The sequence below is a fragment of the Moschus berezovskii genome, chromosome 14 (genome assembly GCF_049115385.1).
Source record: "Moschus berezovskii isolate FMDL1 chromosome 14, NW_MosBer_1.0, whole genome shotgun sequence".
Classification (NCBI taxonomy): domain Eukaryota; kingdom Metazoa; phylum Chordata; class Mammalia; order Artiodactyla; family Moschidae; genus Moschus; species Moschus berezovskii.
Genome location: NC_142473.1, coordinates 12,589,637 through 12,610,380, shown reverse-complemented (window position 1 = coordinate 12,610,380; position 20,744 = coordinate 12,589,637). Strand labels below are relative to the sequence as shown.

General features: G+C 33.6%; 1 protein-coding gene across 1 annotated transcript in view; it reads left to right on the top strand.

Moving 5' to 3' along the window:
• Window positions 1-20,744, top strand: part of CNTN5 (contactin 5) — a 647,843-nt gene that overhangs the window by 305,063 nt on the left and 322,036 nt on the right. The window contains exons 8-9 of the mRNA XM_088843612.1: window positions 15,163-15,344; window positions 19,318-19,454. Coding sequence (XP_088699738.1) covers window positions 15,163-15,344; window positions 19,318-19,454 — 319 coding nt within the window. The remainder of the gene's footprint in view (window positions 1-15,162; window positions 15,345-19,317; window positions 19,455-20,744) is intronic.

The following is a 20,744-nucleotide window of genomic DNA, read 5'->3' as shown; positions in this document are numbered from 1 at the left end:
TTCACACATTACCATATCATATGTATAAAAATGATCTTTAAAAAATACCTTTAATGACTTCAACAATGGGTAAAGTTCATCCAACTTTTTTTTTTTTTACTTTCTAGAGTTTCATTTTGGAGGCATTTTTATCTTGTCAGTTTGACAGTGCATAACAAAAATCCTGTGTCAAAATTTCAATGGGACTTCATAGTCTTTTACTGTTATTAGCAGAGATATTTTTGGACCAAAGGAATAGTGCCATCCTCAGTACAACATTAGCAAGAAAAAGCTCCTTTGTCTTCAAGTTGAATTGCTTATTTTACATGAAAATCAAATGTATATTTGAGCAGATATTATTTCAACAGACTAAAATAAGGAAAAATATAACTGCCTTTACCTTACCTGTCAAAGTTGACATTTCTACTCATTTTCTTAGTGTAGCTAAAATCAGTCCTCTTTTTAAACAAAAGCCCCATTTTAGTTTATTATTGAAAAGAAATTTTCTTTGAATAATAGTATAAGATTAAGTAGATTTCAAATTTTTCAATATTATCAGATATTTTAAAAATTCTAGGTACTTCCAAAAAGTGAATGACTCATCCTTGGTTAAAAGTCAATTTAAAACAGCAAAAATAATTTGATTTCCCCTGCCTAGTCAGGGCTATGATTTTTCCGGTGGTCATGTATGGATGTGAGAGTTGGACTGTGAAGAAAGCTGATCGCCGAAGAATTGATGCTTTTGAACTGTGGTGCTGGAGAACACTCTTGAGAGTCCCTTGGACTGCAAGGAGATCCAACCAGTCCATTTAAAGGAGATCAGTCCTGGGTGTTCATTGGAAGGCCTGATGCTAAAGCTGAAACTCCAATACTTTGGCCACCTCATGAGACGAGTTGACTCACTGGAAAAGAGTCTGATGCTGGGAGGGATTGGGGGCGGTAGGAGAAGGGGATGACAGAGAATGAGCTGGCTGGATGGCATTAGTGACTCGATGGAGGTGAGTTTGAGTGAACTCCGGGAGTTGGTGATGGACAGGGAGGCCTGGCGTGCTGTGATTCACGGGGTCGCAAAGAGTCGGACAGGACTGAGCGGCTGAACTGAACTGAACTGAACTGTAAGCGTCATGGACAACATAAATAAATATGGGCTGTCCAAAGTGCCTGTAAAAAGTTACTATTACTACTAGGCTCATCTTCACATTTCATTTAATAATAGCTTGCGTATATCATTGCATACAGAAATCTTTCCAAATAAGTATTCAGCCATGCCTTTTAAAATTTTTACTTTCCAAAGCTTCTAAAACTTTGGAGGCAAAATTTTTAGAATACTGAACTTGAGAATACAAGAAAGCAAAAATGGAAGTAAGCAGCATTGAAACTTTTATGAATAAATCTTTGTTTTTGAAGGGAAAACCTGCACTTTTCATAAGCTTAGCAGTGTTTTTCTACACACATTATGCAGTGTAACATGCATTTTTTGATGCATGATGTAACATGTTCCATTGGACATGCTATCTCTTGCTTTTCCATGTTTATGCATATAGATTTCACTGCCAAGAATATATATTTTGCTCCCTGGATAAATTTTTCTAATCCTTAAGGCTCACCTTATGTTTCATCTCTTCTGGATTGCATTCCCTTACCTTCCAGTCTAGTAAAAACACTCTTTCTTGACTATGTTCTTTTAACACTCTTGCCTTTTATATTTGAATCATTTAGTTCAGTCTTGCTACCCACTCCAGTATTCTTGGTTTCCCTTGTGGCTCAGCTGGTAAAGAATCAGCCTGCAATGTGGGAGACTTGGGTTTGATCCCTGGGTTGGGAAGATCCCCTGGAGAAAGGAAAGGCTACCCACTCCCGTATTCTGACCTAGAGAATTCCATGGACTGTACAGTCCATGGGTTGCAAAGGGTCGGAGGACACAACTGAGAGACTTTCACTTTTCACTTTCAGTTCATTCTTTGGCCTTTTTAATTAAGTCATAAATCCCCTAATGCATTGTATCAGTTATTTAATTGATCTTCACTTCTAATACAGGCCTATCATACAATGAGTACTCAGAAAAAAATTTATTGAAGGCGTTAATGAATATATTTCAAACTCTTGAATCTGCTCACCCAGTCATTTGAGCATAATTGCTCTTAAGAGTGACGTTCTCTTTATTTTTTCCTTCCTAGATCTTCTTTCTCCTTATGCCATTGAAGTGGAATTTTGTCTTTCAACTACCAGAAGTGTTTTCACATGCCCCCTGTTATCTCATATCCTGAGTCTACTCTTCTCTATCCTATAGCCTTGCCATCTCACAATTTTTTTTTTCCTATTCATGCTGGGTTCTTTCCCTAGGAGAGTGAATGAAGTGCTGCATAAGAATTAACACGTTACAAAATAAAGCAGCTAAAATGAATCAAACAGGAGTCAGAAAATCAGTGAATACACTACTGAAAATTAAGGCATTAAAAATGTAGGTAAATAGATAATGAGAATTTTAACTTTGATTATTATTATTTGAGGTATGTTTTTGGTAAATAATTAAGGGTCAGCTATAATTCCATTTATTAAGGCCCCAAACACAACTAAGGTAGAAATGATGTAAAGATTAGAGAAAGAAAAAAGTCATGAAAAATGTGTTCAGTTCAGTAATTTTGTATTTTGCTAAGGGGAAAATATAGAAATCTAGATGGAAGAAGATAATATAAAGAAGGAATTATACTCATATTAAAGAACCAAGTTTTCTTTTCAGTGGTACTTGCTTATTGCATTAAATTCTTTAAGTATAGACTAACTAACTGGGTAATGTAGAGATGAAGAAACTTAATGTAATGTATCAGAAATCAATTTACTTCCAAGATCAAATTGAAAACCTATATTACCTTATAGGTTGGTAGGAAAACATGAATGGCTTCCTATAAATTATTTTAGATATACATTATTAAAAAGGAACTATCCTAGAAACTCCATCACATAAGCAAATAATGATTATAGAACCTGATGATGACAAAATGAATATAAATAGAAAATTAGATGTTCCAGTAACATTTATTAATCTATCAAATTTAACATTTGGAAAAAAATAGCAATTATGTTTAAAAAACACATGAATTATGAATTATATTTAAGAATACATATAAAATACTTTTGGTCTATACATTTTTAATATACTATATGATTAATATAATAGAATTCTTGAGAATAAAGCAACAAACTTAAGACCCAAAACAGTAAAAGGAGTAACAATAGTCTTGAAGTCATGTGTCATCAATCCTACCTGCCTTCTGTGAGGAACCAACAGTCTGAAGTATTTGTTTATCGGCCTTGTGATTTGCTTTAACAAAATTATCTTATGATATGTATGTATGTATGCATGTATGTCGGAGAAGGCAATGGCAAGCCACTCCAGTACTCTTGCCTAGAAAATCCCATGGATGGAGGAGCCTGGTAGGCTGCAGTCCATGGGATCGCTATGAGTCGGACATGACTGAGCGACTTCACTTTCACTTTTCACTTTCACACATTGGAGAAGGAAATGGCAACCCACTCCAGTGTTCTTGCCTGGAGAATCCCAGGGACAGGGGAGCCTGGTAGGCTGCCGTCTATGGGGTCGCACAGAGTCAGACACGACTGAAGTGACTTAGCAGCAGCAGCAGCAGCAGCATGCATGTATGTATTTATCCATATATATATATATTTATGTATATCCTTTGTTTTTTTAATTTTAGACTATTGCTAAATTCATATTATGTGTAGTTATTCATGACTTCCTTTGTTTTCCACAACCTTGGTTGAGAGTAGTTGTAGTTTATTTTTTCTAATAAATAGAAAACGAATGTGCATCATTCCAGCTTTCTTCCAGAAAGCACTTACTACAAACTGACCTAGGGAGGAGGAATCTGAGAGCACAAACGTCTCAGTGCACTGAAAAGACTGAGAAAGAATAGCAGAGAGGCTAAAGTGATAAAAATGTATAGGGCAGAAAAACAGAAAGGGAGAGCAACACAGAAAATGGCTTGCTCAAATCTACAGTGGGATATCATTGAGTATGTGGTGAATAGTAAGCAGTGTGTACATAAACTGATACTTTAAGCCCTAAAGAAAAGTTAATGGAGAAAAACTACCAGGAAGATGAAAAATACTAGATATTGAAGACGAAAGAAATTAAAACCCTAACCAATCAGAATGATAACGTTTTATTCAGCAAATGAGTAATTCACTGAAGATCCTAAAAAAGAGTCAGTTTTAGGACAAGAATTAAACTTGTCCTAAAATAAAAGCTTCCCAGATGGCTAAGTGGTAAAGAATCTGCCTGTCACTGGAAATATGGTTTTGATCCCAGGGTCAGGAAGATCCCCTTGAGGAAAAAGTGGCAATCCACTCCAGTGTTCTTGCCGGGAAAATCCCATGGACAGAGGATCCTGGTGGGCTACAGTTCACGGGGTCGCAAAGAGGCAGAAATGATTGAAATCACAAAATAAAGACTATGCTAAACACACCCTAACAAAGACTGCAAACAATTCTCAGAAGGGTTAATTTGAACTGCAAGTAAATTTGATGTCAGAACAAAGTCTACCAATTGATAAGGACAAATGCTAAAGTCAAGTACTCGGCAGTGTATAGCAGCTTTTATAATAAATATGGTTAGAAGTATGAAGGCACAAAAAATATGCTATAAACAGGAAGAAATTCAGTCAATAAAAGCACTCACAGAAGTATCAGGTATGATATATTTACAAAAAAGCATTTTAAAACAGCTCTTACAAATATGTTAATATTATGACTAAATTTTAAACTACACTTGTTTGGCTTAATATTGTTAGACACTGTAGAAAAACAGATGAGTGAACTTGAAGATAGACTCTATGAAACATACAGAGGGACAAAATATTAAATTATGCCTAAGAAACCTACGGAAAAGTCAATAAATCATGTTATATCTATGGAACTTTAGTTCTAGAAGATAGGGGTAGGTATAAAAAATATTTGAAGATCATGACCAACAGATACCAAATTACTGAAAAGTATAACTCTATTGATCCCCTACGTTCAATGAAATACAAGAAGTATAAGATATACAATAATTACTAAAAGGAAATTATAAAAAGAAAAAAAAAATCTGCGTAGAACTATTTGCCTATTTCTGCATGGGCATAAAGTCTGCATAAAATATTTGGTGAAAATATTCTCCAAGCATGAAAGCAAAATAAAAACATTATCAAGTAAAAGCAAAACAAGCAAAAACAGAAATCCTGAGTAATTTGTTGTAGTAGACAGCATTATAAGAAATGGTAAAGAACATATTTTAGGGTTAAGGAGCACTAAGAATATTTCAAAACTCCAATCCCCACAAAGGAACGAAAGGCTAGATATCATTTTTTCCTTTTTTAGCAGGTATAAGTATACAATATATTTGGTTTATTTCATTTTTAAAATTCTTAAGATCTACTCTTTTCTTTAAGGTAAAAATAATAGTAATGTAGAGAGTTTATAAAGTATGTATAAATAATACATATTTTCAAAATAACAAAAAGGGTGGGAAGGTAGACAAGTGAGCATAATATTGTCAGATACGTATTCCAAGCTTCAGAACAAACATACATACACAAAACATACATAGGGCTGTAGCTAATAAATTAATAGAAGAGGCTTTAATGAAATACTAGCAAAACTAAGTAATTAATGGAAAATAAGGTAAGGGAAGAGAGCCAAAAAAAGGAACACAAAACTGATGAAATAGAAAAAAAAGCTAGACTTCAAATCCTACCATAGATAATTGTATTAAATATAAATTCACTGAATCACACCATAGGTGAACATCGTCAGATTGGATGGAAAAGCAAGACCCTAAAGAATCCCACTTTAAATGTGTATTATATGTATCTATATACCTATCTTTCAAGAATATATATGTTGAAGTCAAGAGGATAAAAGAGATATGTTTATTAATCACAAGGAAATTAAGGCTACTATCTTAATGTCAGGTAAAGTATACTTCAACACAAGGAATGTTACCTAATATGAAGATGGGCATGTCATAGTATTAAAAAGATTAATTTCTCAAGACATTAGAAATCTAAAATGTATATGCACCTAGTAACAAAGTTTTAAAATATATAAAGCTAAATCTGATAGTAATTAAAGAAGAAATTGACAAATTCAGAATTATAGTTGGAAATTAACACTCTTCTCCATTAGCTTGTCAATCACAAGGACAGGACAGAAAATCAATAAAGTAATAGGCATCTCCAGTAATTTATCAATTACAAGAATAAAAAGACAGAAAATCAATAAAGAAGAGGAGAGTTGAACACAAATATTAACCAACTTGACATAATTTATATTTAAAGAACACTACAACCATCAACTACAGAAGATACTTTTAAAAAGCCTACTCATGGAACATTCACAAAGATTAGGCATATGATAGGCCATAAAACAAGTGTCACTGCTTATTACAGAACCAAAAATTTAGACAATATATTCTTTAATTGAAACAACATTTTCAATGATACTTGAAGAGTCACCAAATATTTGGAAATTCAAAAAATAACTAAATAACAGAAAATTATCAAAGAAAAAAGAAATCATTTTGAATAATAATGAAAACATCTGTGATATAGGTAACACAGTGCTTAAATGTAAATTCATATATCTTTTTAAAAAGGGAAAATTTAAAAATCAATGATCTAAACTTTCACCTTAAACAAATTAGAAAAGTAAAATAAAGTCTAAGTGAATAGAAGGAAAGAAAGATTAAATAGCAGAAATCAATTATATTGAACATGAATAAACAATGGGGAAAAATGAAATACAAAGCTGATTTTTAGAAAATGTCAATACAATTGGTAAACATTAAAAAGAAGAGATAAAATTCAAATATCAATATCAAGCAGGAAAAAGGAAATATCACTACATCTCTATTCCAAAATATTAAATGACAGGATGGGAATGTTTAACATTTAATTTTACAACTAAACTAAATAAACTTCTTAAAAAACATAGTTTGAGTAATTGGCACAGGAGAAATCTGAATTATTGCCCATTAATGAAATTGTAATTAAAAACCTCCCCACTACAAAAATTTTGAATAGTATAGCTTAAGCTTCACTGATGAATTTTGTCAGGCACATAAGGAATAAATGATTCACATGATCAAGTGGGATTTACCGCAGGTATACAGAGTTGGTTTAACTTTTAAAAACTAATTAATATAATTTGTCACATGAATGCAATAATAAAGACTCTTACATTCCTCTTAGTTAATGCAGAAAAAGCGTATGACATAATTCAACATACTTAACAAAACTTTCAACAATTGAGGACTAGAGGAAAACTTCCTCAGCCAAAGAGTATCTACAAAAAAAAAAAAGAAGAAAAAGAAAAAAAAAAATTCAACATCATACTAAATGGTGAAAACTAAAGTGTGTCTCCTTTCTTTTTTCTCTAATCATTTAAGTTCAATCTTTAATGAAGATCCTACAAAGAAAAATAAGGCATAAAAAAATAAAATATCTTAGAGACAGGAAAGGAAGAATTAAAACTGTCTCTGCAGATGCAGTAAGGGCTTCTCTGATGGCTCAGATGGTAAAGAATCTGCAATGCAGGAGACCTAGGTTCAATCTCTGGGTCGGGAAGATCCTCTGGAGAAGGAAATGACAACCAACTCCAATATTCTTGCCTGGAAAATTCCATGGACAGAGGAGACTGGTGGGTTCCAATCCATGGGGTCACAAAGAGTCAGACATGTCTGAGGAGCTAACACATCCATACCCTGCAGATGCAATAGGTATATATGTGTACTATGTCGAAAATACTAAAATTAATATTTAGGGATGAACCATACAAAATATTCAAAAGGTATGTACACTGAAAAATTAATAGTATTGCTGAAGAGAAATGAAAGAATGTCTCAATAACTGAGGAGATAGACTGAGCTTATGGATTACAAGGGGCTTCCCAGGTGGCTCGGTGGAAAATAATCTGTCTGCCGATGCAAGAGACAGGAGATGCAGGTGCCATCCCTGCACTGGTAAGATCCCCTGGAGAAGGAAATGGCAGTCCACTCTAGTATTATTATTGCCTGGAGAATTCCACAGACGGAAGAGTCTGGCAGGCTACAGTCTATATGGTTGCAGAGTCAGACATGGCTGAGCACACACAGACACATATTGATTATAAGACTCAGTAGTATTCAGATGTCAGTTCTCACCAAATTCACACATTAATTTGACAAAATCCAGTTAAAATTCCAGGAAACTTCAATTAGCAAGTTATTCTTAAAATGTACATTAAAATTAGAACACAGAACAGACAATACAATTGGTAGAAAAAGACTGAACATAAAATACTTAACACACTTGGTTTCAAATTTTTCTCTAAAAGCAGTAATAATCAGAAAAGTGAGGAACTGGCTTAAGCCAGACTTACAAATTAATGGAACAGAAGAGTGTCCATAAACAGACCCACACAAATGAGATTATTTTGTCATAAAAAATGCCAAGTAATAATGGAGAAAGAGTACTATTTTAAACAAACAGTGCTACAACATGTGGATATTTGTGTTGAATAAAATTTAAGAGCTTGACAATGCTAAGTATTTTGCAAGGATGTAAAACAGCTGGAAATTTTATACATTGCTGGTGGAAGTATAAATTATATAATTATTAAGGCAAATAGTCTGGCCATTTTCATACAGTTTCCTTATTATATAATATGGAAATTCTACCCCTAGTTACCCCTAGTAACCCGAGACATAAAATTGTGTCCACAAAAACTTACCCGTGAATGTACAAACTGTTTTTATTCATAATCACTTAAAACTGAAAATAACCCAAATGTCCAGTAGTCAGCAGGTACCTGGATAAACAAATTGTAGCTTATCCATATATTAAAAGTGGTCAACAGTTAAAATAAATGGACAATTGATACACACAGAAACAGAGACTGGTCTCGTAAATCTTATTTTGAGAGAAAAAAGCCAGCTAGAAAGGGTGCAGTTGGTAAAGATGCCACCTGCCAATGAAGGAGGCCTGGGTTTGATCCCTGGGTTGGGAAGATCCTCTGTAGAAGGCAGTGGCAACCCACTCCTGTATTCCTGCCTGGAAAATCCCATGGACAGAGGAGCCTGGTGGGTTACAGTCCATGGGGTCACAAAGAGTCAAACATGACTGAGTGACTGAGCGTGCAGAGCACAGGAAGGGTACGGAAATGGTACAGACTATATGATTCAATTTACATTAGTTTAAAAAAGACAAAAGTTATCTTAAAATATGAAAGTCAGATTATTGATCACCTGGGACAGGGGTGAGGGTGATTGGGAAGGAGGTGCCTAAGGAAAGTTTTAAGAGTGAAAGTAATGCTCTGTATCACGATTAATCTAATTGAAGCAATAGCTGAATAGGCATATACATTTGGCAAGACTCTTCAAACTGTACGCTTCAATGGGTTCGTTTCATTTTTGATAAATTACATCTTTAAAAATGTTTATTTGTAAATGCCACTGTAAGAATAGTGTACATTACTCTTTGAATGTATGTGAAAGAATTTCTCTGGGGATTGTAAGTAATTCTACTCCATTGCATTTCTTGAGTGATCTTCCAGACCATACAATGTATAATAACCATTCTCACTTGTAAGTTGATTCCAATAGCTTTCCAAAGTGGTTGCACGAATATAAAACCTCACCATGTGTGTTAGACTTCTTACTGATTGGCATGCATGTGTACAATTATCAAGTTATTCCAAGTACTACATTTTACAAATATGTTAGGCATGAAATGGAATTTATCATAATCTAAATTTGCATTTTCCTGAGTATTAATGAGATTGAATATGCTGTCATATGTTTTGTGATAATATCTATTTTTTCTCTTGTCTCTTTCTCATTTTTATGAGTTGTTTTCTTTATTCAGTCTCTTAGACTTTGTCAGTTATTTGTGTGGAAAATAACTCTTCTCTGGTTGTGTTCTTTCATTTTTTAACTTTTTTGGCAGCATGTGAGCTCTTAGTTGCCTGATCAGGTGTCGAACCCCTGCTTTTTGCATTGGAAACACAGAGTCTTAACCATTGGGCCACCAGGAAAGTCCTCATGTTCTTTTAATGAAAAGAAATTGTTATTATTAATGCAGTCAAATGCATCAGTATTTTATGGGTAGCAATGCTTTATATATTATTTTTTAAATTTTTATGTAATAAATTGTATATATTATTTAAAAAGTTAATTCTTCCCTACAATAAAGACATGAAAACATTATATATATGCATAAAATATACATTTTTCTGCAAGAGTTACCATTGACAGTAACATCTATTGAGCAGAGCCAGGAAAAGTGAAAATGGAAGATCATTTAGAAAACTGTTTCCTAGATCATGTTTGGTACATCTTTCTGTCCTTATTCCATTGGCCAGAGCTCAATTCCATGCCCCTACCTAAGGGAAGATGGAAAAATGAGGTGATTATATGGCCAGGAAGAAAAAAAATGTGTTTTTTGAACACCTAGCCAATCTATTCTTCTGAAGAATATTTCAGTTCTTTCCTCACATTGAATGTATTCAACCTCATCTGGCCTCCACATACTCTCAAGTCCAAAATTTCCAGATCTCCATCAGGTCTAGATATGGCTCTTCTTGATTCTGTAACTTGTGTACTTAAAATATAAGTTCATTATTCACAGGAAAAATATTCTACTCAGAAAAAAGAAGGCATCTCAAACAAATCACTGATCCACCACAAGTATGAAATTCTCCTGTAAGGTCATTCATTGCACAGCCTCTCTCTTTTGTGTGTGATTGTGTGGAGGAGGGTTTGGTTGTGGAAGAATGGGAGATTTCATGATTAGACACTGATGTTACTCTTTGTAAGAAATTATCTAGTCTATCTCCCAGGGTACCTTGGCTTCACTCTCTGACATTTTTCTTGTTTGTTTTATTTCATGGACACAATTGAAATGTGTATTGAGGAGTGTTCCCTATCTGGGGCCTGTACAGATTTTGTAGCCCAAACTCCTGTATCTACCTTTGAAAGCTTAAAATCTGCTTTAAGGCTCAAATGCTCAAAGCTTTGCTATTGTTTTAAATTCAGACTCTTGATTTATTTGACAATGTACTCATTTCAAAGTCTAATTTAATTCTGACTTGTTTGCTTCCACTTAATTCAGTGTACTAATAGCTTCATTCAAATTTTTTCAATGAACAATACTTGAATTACACAATTAATAAAAACTATCTAAAAGCTAATTTTAAAATCTTATCCAAAATAAAGCATACCTTTTTTCTCAATGGACATATAACTTTCACAATAATTCATTCTATAATTTAACTACAAATAAGCTAGTTACAAAAAACCAAAATTGTACAGGTCACTGTCTCTGTGTGTCAGAACATGAGGCATGTGGTTACCTTTGATACCAGAGGAAAAAACAGCCATACTTTTATTATCAACCATAAAAAATTTGCACATAAAAAATTTGAGCTAATGAAGTTAGAGTGGAATACTATGCTAATCAACAAAAAGGGATAAGGAAATAAAAAATAGTAAGTCAAAAATTAAGGCACAAAAATAATTAAAAATTCAAAATGCATATTTTAAAGACTAATAAAATAGATAAACCTCTGACAAAGCTTATCATTACAGGTAACATTTATTGGGTATTCACTATTTGCAATATATTTATCTAAGTAATTTATAAGAACTTAGCTCACTTAATGCTCAAAATCATATTATGAGAATCATTCATTCATTTACTTCATAAATATTTAAGTACCAACTATGTGCCCAACACTCTATGAGACAGTGTGAATATACTCCTGAACAAGAGAAATAATGCCAGTGCCCTTAAGATATTTGCATTCTGAAGGAACAAATAATATTTTCATTTTAAAATGGGGAAACAAGATTCATAGAACTTAGATTACTTTCTGAAGGTCACATAACATCTGTGTGTTTGAATTTTATTTGAATGTAAATTGTATTCCCAGATAGACCATGTTCCTAACCAACGTGCAGTGTTAAAAGGAGAGGAAGTTGAGAAAGCATATACTCATACCATTAAAGTTGTAAAGAACATACAAATATAATCATCACAGTATTGCAAACATTTTTTTTTTGCCTCCTTGTTCTGTGCCAAGTACTTTAACTTTTCAAATGTTTATAATTACCCTCTGAAATAAGGACTATTATTTCTGAAATAGGAACTGTTATTTCCACCATATTTTACATTTGGGGTAACTGGAAAACAAAACAAGATGTTAAAAAATCATGAGATGATTTTTTTTTTAAACTTCATGATTTTTTAAAAATTATTTTTAAACATTTGTATCTCTAATCCATCTGGACTATATTCATGGTTTTGGTGTGAGATGGGAGATGCAACTCAGAAAATAAGTAGTTACGCAGTTACTTTTGTTCTGGGAAGTCTGTGGAAAACAAATTTAACTTCTACTACAACGTGTGACCACTTATAATAGAAGAGTTTTAAAATTTTAAACAATTAGCATTTATATAACTCACTGCTGAAATACTGAAATCATGGATGAAATACTTTGATGTTCTAGGGAAACATGAATTGCCAAAGTAGACACAAACAGAAATTTAAATACAAATAATTAAAAGGAAACAGAAGAAATTGAAAATGCTTTCAGAAACTAACTCCACTTATGATGGGGATGACTTTATTTTTATCATTCTGATCAGTTTTTTAAGGAACATATAATTTCTGTACTATTGAAGCTATCACAATAGGAGATGCAAATATCCTGGCATGTTTATCAAGCTATTACCCATCACTATGACTCCAATTTTGTCAACGCTAGCTTATAAATAAATCAACCACCAACTCACTAACAAGTGTGTGCACCTGTAAACCAGCAAACCTAATGAGTACAGACAATCTCACCTTTGAATATAGATGCAGAAATATTAAATTAAAAAATATAACAAATCAATTATTGTCTATATTAAAAGAATGATGTGTTAGGCCAACATAGGGTTATTTGAAAATGCAATATTTAGTTTACCTAGATATTGATATATGTACCTAAACAAAGAAGCACAACTTGTCAACTCTAATACAACAATTTCAATTCTATCTTACACCTAAGAAACAAGTAAGAAATATGTTAAGAAATAAACACTCTGTTTAATGTGGCATTGTTTCTAAAATTTAACACTGCTATTACTCCTGTCAGGAAAATTAGTGAAAAAATAGCCTACATTTTGCAATTATAAAATGTTACAAGAGGTCCAAGTAATATACACAAATCATTTTGATGTTTAAAAGAAAAATATCCCAGAAGAATACACAAATAAGGAGACTTTACTGTACAGGAGGAATTTAGAATGGATCTCAAAAGATTAGTAGGACTTTAACAGATATGATTGGAAACACACAAAGATGTGTTTCTGGGTCAGGAGATGTGGAAAGAAATACTGAGAAATTGAACTGAAAAAGCAGACTGAGTCCAGAGCATAAAGTAAATTAAATATAATGCACTTTATTAATAAATAAATAACTCATTGGAACAGAACTGTGAAGACTGAGACAGATCGAAGCATGTGAGAACCAACTATACAGCAAAGGTAAATTGCCAAAAATTGTTGGAAAAAGAGTTTTAGTGATTCTAAAATAATTAGTTGCATTCCCCATCTCACACCAAAATCATGAATATAGTCCATATGGGTTAAAGATAAAAATGCTTAAAAATAATTTTAAAAAAATCTACCAGAAAGACTGAAGGAAATATGGATACATCCTTGGGTTTACAGATAATTTTTAAACAAATAAAAACTCTGAAGTCATGAAAAAAACCTACAGATACTTGTTTCTCCCAAAAAAATATTTGTAAAATTTATCACAGATGCCATCATAAACTATCAGTATACCGAGAAAGAATTTTTCTGGTAAACAAACTCATAATGGCCCTAATACACAAAGAATCCTAAGAAATTATATACTGCAAACAGGCAAACAGAAAAGTGAAAGAAATAGTTGAAAAATAGCATGAACAATTCACAGTGAAGGAGATTCAAATAGCCAATATAATTATGAAATGATGTTCAACTTTCTTAGAGTTCAGAGAAATTGTAACAAAATATCATTTTTTACCTATCAATACTGATAAAAATCAAACAGATTGATCATATAATGTGGTGGCAAGGATATGGTAAAACAGTCTCATGTATCACTGATAGATGTGGAAAATACTACTATATTATTGAAAACAATCTGGCAGTACTTATTAAAATGAAAAATGGGCATGTCCTTGTGTCTATCAATTCCACTTTTGTGAATGTCTGCAGTAGAAAATAAAAAGCAATGGCATATGATATATCTGTACAAAGTTACATTTAGCAATGTTATTCCTTAGTAGCAAAAAAAAAAGGAAAAATTTGGGGTCTACACTGAATGTCTAACTATGCTCGGGGCAGGTACACTGAGATGAACCAGAGGGGTGGTGGGAGGTGGGAGGGGGATTCAAGATGAGGAACACATGTACACCAGGGGCCGATTCATGTCAATGTATGGCAAAACCAATACAATATTGTAAAGTGAAACAACAACAACAACAAATAATAATAATAAAATAAAAGGTATTAAGAATGTTAAAATGAAAAGTTCTGATGCATATACACAAGGGAATAATATATAGCTATTAACTAGAATAAGTCAGCATTGATCTTGGATTTGATTTTTATTAATAAAAATTTGTTGTATGTGCTTATATATGCATCATAGAGACAAGGCCGGAAATTGCTTGATAACTTTATTTCTTTCTGCAGATGATATTTGAAGGGGTTGGAACAAAAATGGGTTCTTAATTCATTTAGCTCATGACTCTTTTGTTCAACTTCTTATGATAAGCGTATATTACTTTTGTAAATTTCTCCAAATTACTTTCACCATTTAAACAATTTTACAGTTTTAAAAAAGTAAAGTATTGCATATATGTGTGTAAAATATAACCTTTGAATTGCTTTTCTGAAATACAAAAGAGAAGGAAATTCCCTTTCCTTGTAATCTAACTTATAAGCAGACAATCCACATGGAAATTGAACTATATCAACCATCACATCGTTCTTAATTGTGATTACACTTTATTGCACTCAGCCTATTAAGTGCTTAAATTACCAGATAACAGAGTCTATGTTCCTAATAGTGGAAATTGTGTTAATGGCATTTTTGTTCCTTATTGTAGCCCAGTTCCAACAATCACATGGATGAAGGTTAATGGTTATATTCCTAGTAAGTCACGTCTGCGTAAATCTCAGGCAGTACTGGAAATACCCAACGTGCAGCTGGACGATGCAGGCTCATATGAGTGCAGAGCTGAAAACTCACGTGGAAAAAATTCCTTTCGTGGACAGTTGCAAGTATACAGTAAGTGTTCTCAGCAAAGTTTGATGCCCTGGTCGCAAGAGTCAAACTGAAAATGCAATTTGAACTAAACATTGTTAGATACATATACCATGCTTCTTTTGTATGGTAAATCATTGAATAAAATTACCCTACACACAGAAACGCTTTAAATTAAATATAAATGAGGAATTGTCAGGTTCTTTTTACAGCATAGGTAATCGCTAACCTTAAAATATTTTCCCAGTACTAAAGCTATCATCTGATGTTGCAAATCTTGTAATATTTATTAACTTATTCTTGCCCTTAGCCTGAAACAAGAATCACAGTTTATTGCCCATGAACCAAATGCTACCAGCTGTCTGTTTTTTTTTTTTAATAAAAAATTTTTGAAACACAGTGACACCCATTTGTTTGCATAATGCCTGCATCAGCTTTAAGCACTGCTAAGGAAAAGACTGATGCTGGGAAGGATTGGGGGTGGGAGGAGAAGGGGATGACAGAGAATGAGATGGCTGGATGGCATCACCGACTCGATGGACATGAGTTTGAGTGAACTCCGGGAGTTGGTGATGGACAGGGAGGCCTGGCGTGCTGTGATTCATGGGGTCACAAAGAGTCGGACACGACTGAGCGACTGAAATGAACTGAACTGAACTGAACTGAAAGCAGAATTAAGTTGTTGAGATAGAGATCAACTGACTTGCAAAGCATCAAATATTTTCTGTCTCATCTTTTACACAAAAACTTTGCTGGCCCTACACTAAATTACTGAATCTGTATGATAAATAACCTTCGTGGCTTACAAATGTTTATATTTTCCAAAAATTTCAGAGACAACCAGGTTGTGTGTAAGAATTGGGAAAATCTACTTCCAAAATATCTACAATCTCATCTTCTATAAATCACAAATTATACTTTTCATATTTTCATATGCTTTTATAACGCATATTATATATAAAAAGTAAGTGATACTATTCTTATTTTCCAGATGAGGACACTAAAACTGAGGGGAACTGTAACACACAGCACTGATACAGAAAACACAGATCCTTACAACGTGAAATTAAACAAATTGTATATTAAGCTGAATCTGCTAGAAATTATAACTGACACTGTATTCAAGATCAGTTCATCTAAAAAAGTTAGTGTCCTTCACAGGGATGCTGCAAAATATTTTGAAATACGACAATATTATTTCAACCTGTTTTGCTTTTATTATTTGTAAAAAAATGAAACTCCGTTAAAAATTCAGCACTCCAACCAAATTTACTATGCCATGCACATTTTGCTCATTTGCTCATTGATTCAGATAATGTATATTAAATGCTATTACTGCACTACAAGCTAACAATAGAGATTTGAGGAAACTCTTGATACACTGAATTAGATGAAAAGCAAACCCCACAGAAGGCAAAGCATGCTATCTGCTATAATAAAAGCCTACGGGAGCAGAGTCCACTACTTTCTACCAGAGTGATTCAAGGAAAGCATTCCAGAGAATTTGTACCTTAAAGGTTTTCCCATCCACCAGTGGACTGGCAGCTAGCTGGATCAGGACCCAGCCCCCACCATCAGTAGGCTGGCACCAGTCCCAGAACACCCAGGACGTAGCCAGCTAGCTCAGGACACAGTCCCACCAACCAGTGGGTCAGTGCCAGTCCTTTGCTACCAGGCCATGCAGTCAGTCATGCTGGGAACAAGATCCACACGCCTCAAGCCACTGCATGAGGCAGGGCCTGGCAGCAAATGAGGCAGACATAAGTGAAATAGAAACGAAGAACAATAAACAAGATCAATGAAATGAAGAGCTGGTACTTTGAAATAAGTAAAACTGATAAACCTTTAGCTAGACTCATCAAGAAAAAGAGAGAGGGTCCATGTAAATAAAATCAAACCTGAAAGGAGAGAAGTCACAGCCAATACCACAGAAAGACAAGGATCATAACAGATTACTGCAATTATATGCCAATAAAATGGACAATGTAGAAAAAAGGAATAAATGTCTGGAAATGTACAATTTCCCAAGAAACAACCAGGAAGAAATAGAAACTATGAAAAGATCAAATACCAGTAATGAAATTAAATCAGTAATTAAATAAAATAAAACAAAAACTCCCAGCAAACAAAAGTCTAGTACCAGATGGCCTCACAGGTGGTGGAGTCTACCAAAAATTTAAAGAAAAGTTAACAGCCCTCTTTTTCAAACTATTCCAAAATTTGCAGAGGAGTACTTCTGAACTCATTCTACAATATCACCTAGTACTAAAACCAGACAAAAATATAGCACAAAAATTTACAGGCCAATACCACTGATGAACACAGATGGACACATCCTCAACAACAAAACATAAAATTAGTAAATTGAATTCAACAATACATTAAAATGATCACACAATGATCTAGTGGGGCTTATCCCAAGGATGCAAGGATGTTTAATATCCACAAATTATTGTTTTATACCACTTTAACAAATCAAAGAAAGAAATCATATAATCATCTCAATAAGAACAAAAAAGCTTTGGACATCTTGGAATACACACACACACACACACACACACACACACATATACATATAAAATGGAATGATACTCGGGCTTAAAAAAAAAAATGAAATCTTACCATCTGTGACAACATGGGTGGACCCAGAGGGAATTATGTTAAGGAAAATAAGTCAGAGAAAGACAAGCATCATATGATTTCACTTATGTGTGGAATCTGAAAAAGAAAACAAATGAAAACACATAACAAAACCAAAAAAGAGTAATAGATGCAGAGAACAAATAGGTGATTGCCAGAAGGGAAAGGGGTAGAGATGGAAGAAATAGGTGAGAGAGATTAAGAGAGTCAAACTTGAGAAAAATGTCATTGGAAGAAAGACACTTTAACCATGGCTTCCCTGACAGCTCAGTTGGTAAGGAATCCACCTGCAATGCAGGAGACCCCAGTTCAATCCCTGGGTCGGGAAGATCCACTGGAGACAGGATAGGTTACCCACTCCAGTATTCTTGGGCTTCCCTTGTGGTTCAGCTGGTAAAGAATCCCCCTGAAATGTGGGATACCTGGGTTTGATCCCTGGGTTGGGAAGATCCCCTGGAGAAGGGAAAGGCTACCCACTCCAGTATTCTGGCCTAGAGGATTCCATGGATGGTATAGTCCATGGGGTGGCAACAAGTCAGATACAACTGAGCAACTTTCACTTTTCCACACTTTATAAATTTCATGCATTTGGAATATTATCTTTTTGAGAAAGAAATAGATTATTGAAAGCTTGTATATATAAATATATATGTGTACACTAAAATGCCAGTAAATATAGAACAATTTTATATCAAATGATACTTGAATTTACAAATTATTTTTTGAAACAATTCAGGCTTTATTAGGAAACAAAAAGCAGAACAGTTATTCAGTAAATGGGCATGTTGTATTACTTCAAACTGTGCTAATTCTTCTCAATATTTGGAAGAAGAGATGCCTCGTATTTAGAAAGATTTTTATTTTAGAAAGACTTCTTTCTAAACAGGTTCCCATGCTTTCCATGCGAAGAATCTACCACTTAATCTAAAGAGGGTAAAACAAGAAGACATGTATGTTCTCCTCCTTATGACTGATACGTGTTGATGTATGGCATAAAACAACACAATATTTTAAAGCAATTATCCTTCAATTAAAGATAAATAAATTTTTTAAAAGATAAGAAAAAAGTGCCTTCTGAAGAGGAAATATTTTAAAATTCAACAACAAGAACAGCAAGATATGCTTCACTTAGATTAAAAAGTGTTTCAAATTATTAAAATATCATCACAGTTATATTTTTACACAGGAAATAGAGTTCTCTGTGTAATGTAATGCCAAGTTTCTTCCAAAATCCAAGTTACATGAATTGATAAAACATTTAATGCTTATGAATTTGTTAACATTCGATAAAAACTTTCGACTTTTGTGAAACGTTGAGAAATGAAATCACCCTTCTTTAATCCTTAACCTCTTACAGCATATCCACACTGGGTAGAAAAACTGAATGATACTCAGTTAGACAGTGGGAGTCCTCTGCGATGGGAATGTAAGGCTACTGGAAAACCCAGACCCACCTACCGCTGGCTGAAGAATGGAGTACCCCTCTTGCTTCAGGTACTGTTGGTAACCATTAACATGTTCTAGTGATATTTTAGTGGAATTTCACAAAGGACAAACTAACTTCCTTTAGTCTTATTGAAAGCCACTTCTTATTTATCCCTTATATTTGGAATGAGAAAGATAACATATAAACAAATTAATTTTTACTCTTTAAAAAATTTACTGTAGTTGATTTACAATGTTGTGTTAATTATTTCTGTACAGCACAGTGATTCAATTATACATGTATATATATATTCTTTTTAAAATGTTACTTTTCACTGTGATTTATCATAGGATATTGAATATAATTCTATGTATTGTACAGTGGAACTTTGTTGTTTATCCATTCTATGTATAAAAGTTTACATCTGCTAGCCCCAACCTCCCACTATATCTGTCCTCCAACCTCTGCCCCCTTGGCAAGCACTAATTTGTTCCCTATCTCTGTGATTCTGGTTCTGCTTCATAGATGGATTCATTGTATAATATTTTCGATTTAACGTATACGTGATATCATACGGTATTTGTCTTTTTCTGACTCACTTTGCTTAGTATGATAATCTCTAGTTGCATCCATGTTGCTGCAAATGACATTATTTTGCTGGCTGAATATTTCATTGTATATATGTGCCATATCTTCTTTACCCAATTATCTGTTGAAGGACATTTAGGTTATTTCCATGTCTTGGCTATTGCAAACAGTGCTGTTATGAACCTAGGTGTGCAAACATCTTTTTGAATTAAGTTTTGTTCAGATATATGCCCAGGAGTGGGATTGCTTGGTCATATGGTAACTGTATTTTTAGTTTTCCACTGTGGTTGCACCAACTTACATACCCACCAATTGTAGAAGAGTTCTCTTTTCTCCACATCCTCTCCAACATTTGTTAGTTGTACACTTTTTAATGATGGCTATTCTGGCTGCTCTGAGGCTGTGCTTTATTGTAGTTTTGATTTGCATTTCTCTAATAATTGGCAATTTTGACAATCCTTTCATGTGCCTGTTGGTCATCTGTGTGTTTTCTTTGGAGAAATCTATATTTAGGTCTTCTGCCCAAGTTTTTGTATAGGGTGCTTTTTGTTGTTGTTGAAAAAAATAAAGTTTTCTTTTCATTTTAATTGCCTATTACTTTCTGGTAACACGTCACTTCTTCAAATTTTATTCAATCCTATAAGTTCATAGGAAAATATCAGTGATTATCATTAACTCATTGCCATTTTTGCAGACTTTTAGACATCATCTAACCTACTGCTGTCACTTTGAAGATGGTGGGATAATCAAAAAATAAAGTTGCTTGCCTG